The 4,279-nt window shown below is 47.4% G+C and overlaps 1 protein-coding gene across 1 annotated transcript in view; it reads right to left on the reverse strand.

Annotated features, from left to right (window-relative positions):
• Window positions 1–220: 220 nt before the first annotated feature.
• AMOTL1 (angiomotin like 1) overlaps window positions 221–4,279 on the reverse strand; it is a gene marked incomplete at its 5' end in the record, with an annotated part of 28,570 nt that continues 24,511 nt past the window's right edge. The window contains 4 exons of the mRNA XM_010010380.1: window positions 221–349; window positions 1,385–1,654; window positions 2,240–2,466; window positions 4,140–4,250. Of these exons, the coding sequence (XP_010008682.1) occupies window positions 246–349; window positions 1,385–1,654; window positions 2,240–2,466; window positions 4,140–4,250 (712 nt within the window). The remainder of the gene's footprint in view (window positions 350–1,384; window positions 1,655–2,239; window positions 2,467–4,139; window positions 4,251–4,279) is intronic.

Here is a 4,279-nt window from a genome sequence, read left to right on the forward strand (position 1 = left end):
CACTTCCCATTTGCAATGCCCCCTTCTGCTCAGAAAATCCCAGATGTTCGTTTCATCTCTCCTCTTCAGCGCTCTTCACTCCTCACCTGGTCCAAAGTCTCAACATACCAGACTCAAGCTTTGTTTTGGGCACAAACTTTCTGTCTTTCTTCAAACTCTCAGGGTTAGTTTTTGAGGTTGGCACACCGAGGACCATCTTGGACCTGGCTGTATGCACACAAAACCCCAGAGATGCTGTCCTCGGCTCAGATGAGGACTTCCATCATGTCTGTATCTGGAAACTCGGGCTTGTGGAGCAAGCTGCTCACTCTGCCTTTGCTGTCGGGCAGTTTCCCATGGCTGGAGTTCTCTGCAATGGGAAAGAAGGGAAAGTTGGTCTTCAGCTCAAATTCAACAGCAAATTGTTTGAAGCAAACATAAACCTTTTTTTTTTGGAAGGGGTGATGCTGGGGCATTTCTTAACTGTATGTCCTATATACTGAAAGACACATTTGACAAGGAAGCTGAGAACATTTAATGTTGAATCCCTCCACAATGATAGTAGATGTGTTGGTGTGCACGGACCTGAAGGGCAGGCACAAAGATGCTATTTAAGAGATACAGATCAAAGGACCTCTTTAGCTGTGGCCCTAGAGAGAAACAGGCATTTGTGAAAGGCCTGTATCACTTTACCAAGTTATTACTTGCCATCTGATCCACAGTAGTTCTCCACATGTATACTCCTGTTCTGCATCAGGTACAAAATTTAGGAGTTTAAAACATCATGAAGGCAGTACACAAAAAATCAGGTAAGCGGTTTAATCTAAAATGTATTGCTTTGCCCGTGGGATGGGCTAAGAGAATGTATATGGCCAGTGTGTTTAAAATAAACGTCTGCCTTGCTAGGGTGCAAACCAGCAGTTTCCACCTTTCAAAAAACAATTACAATTGTATTTCTTTAACCCCTCCTCCCTAAATCTCCACTTTCTCCTTCCTGTTTCCCCCAGGTTTTCTTTAAAAATTAGGGAGAAAATGGTGCTTTCACTAGCCACAGTTTAAGTTGCAAACAAGAGAAGGGGCTGAGTATATCAGCAGGTGTGGAGTATTTTCAAGGTGTGAAGCTGTAATTTTACCTTTGGCAGCATGAAAAATTGCATTTATTGGAAACTCTGCCTGACACAGGTGAGTGGAGCTTTACAGGAGCACAAAGCTCTGCAAAGCCAGACCAGGCAGCCTTGGAAAGCTCTGTCCCTGTGATTTTACTTTCCCTGAAGAAAGCTCCCCATCACCCTACAAACTGTAAGGTATCACCCCCCTCCATCAATGCTGGGTGTCTCTGGGGATCTGCTGACAACCCTGGGGTGGGTGCTGGCCTTTCACACTGACACAGGGATCCAGATCTCACCCAGTTTCTCGCCGGTCACTCGTGTCCCCGGGGGCCGTGGGGCCGGGCTGTGTGATGGGGTGGTACCCAGCCGTCCACGGCCAGGGAAGGAGGCAGTGGCAGGCCAGAAGAGCTCGGCGCCTTTGTCCGTCTGGGTGCTGCTGTCTTTGCTGCCTGTCTTCGCATGGGAGGCCGCCGGCACTGGGATGGGCATGCAGGACAAGGAGGGCAGTGGAGGAGGCAGCGAGGGGCCCGACGGGTGGTCGTGGTGCTCCTTCCCCAAGAGCAGCCCTGAAAACGCATGGAGGTCAGTCACATCCCGGCTCAAATGTAAGTGCTGTCAAGCCCATCCCACCCCAGAGCTACAAGGCACTGGTCTTGTACCCATCCCAGCGGTACCTACCCCTGGCACACCCCTGCAGGCCTCCACACCCCCATCTTATGCAGCCTCAAACCATAGGCAGTCCTGCACTCATCTTCCCATTTAGCTGCCACGTCACATCAGGCACTCATACCCAAAGGGATGCTTACCCTCTTGATTAACCAGGCTTTCTTTATAGCCCAAATTCATTACTTACTTACTCCCACAAAGTTGCAAACATCATCTCATTATGTGTGGGAGGATTTCCCCCAACTGTGGCCTTCTATAATCAGTGCAGAATGATTTAATAGGATTAAAATGCAATTAAGATAAAATGCAAGGTTAAAAATGACTTATTTTTGACTTCTGCTCAAGGACACACATTCTGCCGATGGCAAGTGCTCTGGAAATCAGCTGTCAACGTAACGTGTGCCATGACCAAGTCGCTTAGCTCAAGCAGAAGGATTAGGATAAAGTGATGGATGAGCCACAGCTTAGCCAAAACCTGAGCTCACCTATGCTTCCCTTCCAGATCTTCTCTTCCTTCTTCTCCTCAGCTATCTGGTTGCTGGTGAGTGAGGTCTGGCGTGAATGGACACCCGTAGCAGCAGCAATGGAGGGGACGGACCGAGCCGGTCGCAGGCTGGCACTGTCGGCTTTCCCAGGGTCCTTCCGTGACCGTTGCTGAAGGACCTTGATCATGGCATCCTTCTCAATTATTTTGGCATGGAGATTCTTTATTCTGGCAAAATAGGAATGTTCTGCTTACAGGAATGGAAGAAGCATTTCTGTGGGCAGGTTTCCCCACCCTGGGGCAGCAGGATGGGTCCCTGGGTACATGTCCTCTGGTTTTGAGTGACTCGGACAAGGCAGCCCCCACCAATTCTTCTGAGGATAACCATGCTCTTGGAAACAGGCAGCGTTTCTAGCTACTAAGCCAGAACTGAGAACTCTTCTGCAAGGTTAACTGAACCCACCTATTGCTGTCGCTTTACCAACCCAGCAGGAGCAATGAGGGCACTATCCTGGCTGGGCAGCAGATTGCTACCTCCATCAGAATATAAATACAAAGGCAATTTCCACCCGCTAAGACATCAAGGTCAAATCTCAAACAGACCCTGAAGGCTCTCAAATCACAAAATCCAGGATTATCTGAGACTTTTCTCCAGGAATGATTATCACCAAATCATACCAAAAGAATATTAAACCACATTATACAAGAATATAACTGTACATGTACAATATGACACCCAGATAATTATAGCTTGACTGTGACAATACACAGTCCAATGCAGCTGCATTTTGTGAAGCTAAAATGCCTCGAAAACATCTGGAAAACCTATACGTACGAGGGACACAGTGTGTAACTTCATGTCAGCAACAGTTTTCATAATCAGATGTCTAATTTGCAATGAAAACATAAGATTCTAACCTAGCATTAATGAAGCCAGTGGCAAAACTCTATTCCTTCCCTAGAAGCAAGACTAGCTTGCATCTGTGAGTGGAAAACAAAACCCAAACCCAGTAAAAACAATCACTGATATTTTCCACAGGCAACAGAAGTGGACTGGTGTTTTTATAGAAGTGTCAGTGGACTGGGGTCTTTGTGGGGAAGCCAACACTGAAAAGCAGATTTTAAACAGGTTTTCAGTAAAAACCTAGAGGAATACACAAACTTTCTTGAGGAATTTTTACTCATCAAAAAGCCACTTTTAACCAGGGAAAAAAGTCTGGATTAAACATACTGCCCAGGCCTAACTCATTGAATGACATGGCCACATGTCCACTTGTGTGCTGAGAAACGAAACACATCTTCAACAATGAACACTACTCTTGCTGACTGCCTGTGCCCAAACCAGTTTATTTTATATCTTCTACTACTTGTAAATGCATCTTTTTTAGTGGTGCTTGTGGGGCTACATTTGGCAAGTTTGCTCCTAAATGCCAATGTGACCATCACACAACTTGGACGTGAGATATTTAGTGCCTCTAGAAAGAGTAATAAGCAGGCAAGGAGTGAAGAGCAAGGCAAAGGCAAGCCCTTGTGCTGCTGATTAGGTAGGAGTGGGATTACAACGTCAGCTTTTACAACCAGACCCTCTTGTTTCCAGAGAGGGATTTTCACCAAGATTAAACAAGCCCTCAGCTTCCTCGCATGCCAACCTACTTTTAACAGTGGGACAGCCTCTGTTTCGTAACAAGGTCATTTTTGGCACAGAGAAGGTTTAACAGGAAGGTAGGGAGGAAGTTATCTAACGACAGCAACGCTTTAACCCCTGTTTTAACGCTGAAGAGCACAACTAAGCCAAAGTGAAGCCAAGCCCATCCTTTCCAGGCATGCATGAAGGAAAAGAAGGACATCCTGGTTTATCTGAACCCAGCCCAAACAGCACAAGAAGCAGGTATGGCCCTTACGTGTACTCCATGTCCTGGCAGCGCCGGTTGGCTTGCACGATCTCCTCCTCCTCCTGCCAGCCCCGCACCTCCAGCGCGCTCTCACCGTAGCTGCCACTGCGTGAGTGGCTCCGGGCGGGGGGGGGCCCGGCGCAGCCCGT

The sequence above is a fragment of the Nestor notabilis genome, unplaced genomic scaffold (assembly GCF_000696875.1).
Source record: "Nestor notabilis isolate BGI_N333 unplaced genomic scaffold, ASM69687v1 scaffold13692, whole genome shotgun sequence".
In the NCBI taxonomy this organism is placed as follows: Eukaryota; Metazoa; Chordata; class Aves; order Psittaciformes; family Psittacidae; genus Nestor; species Nestor notabilis.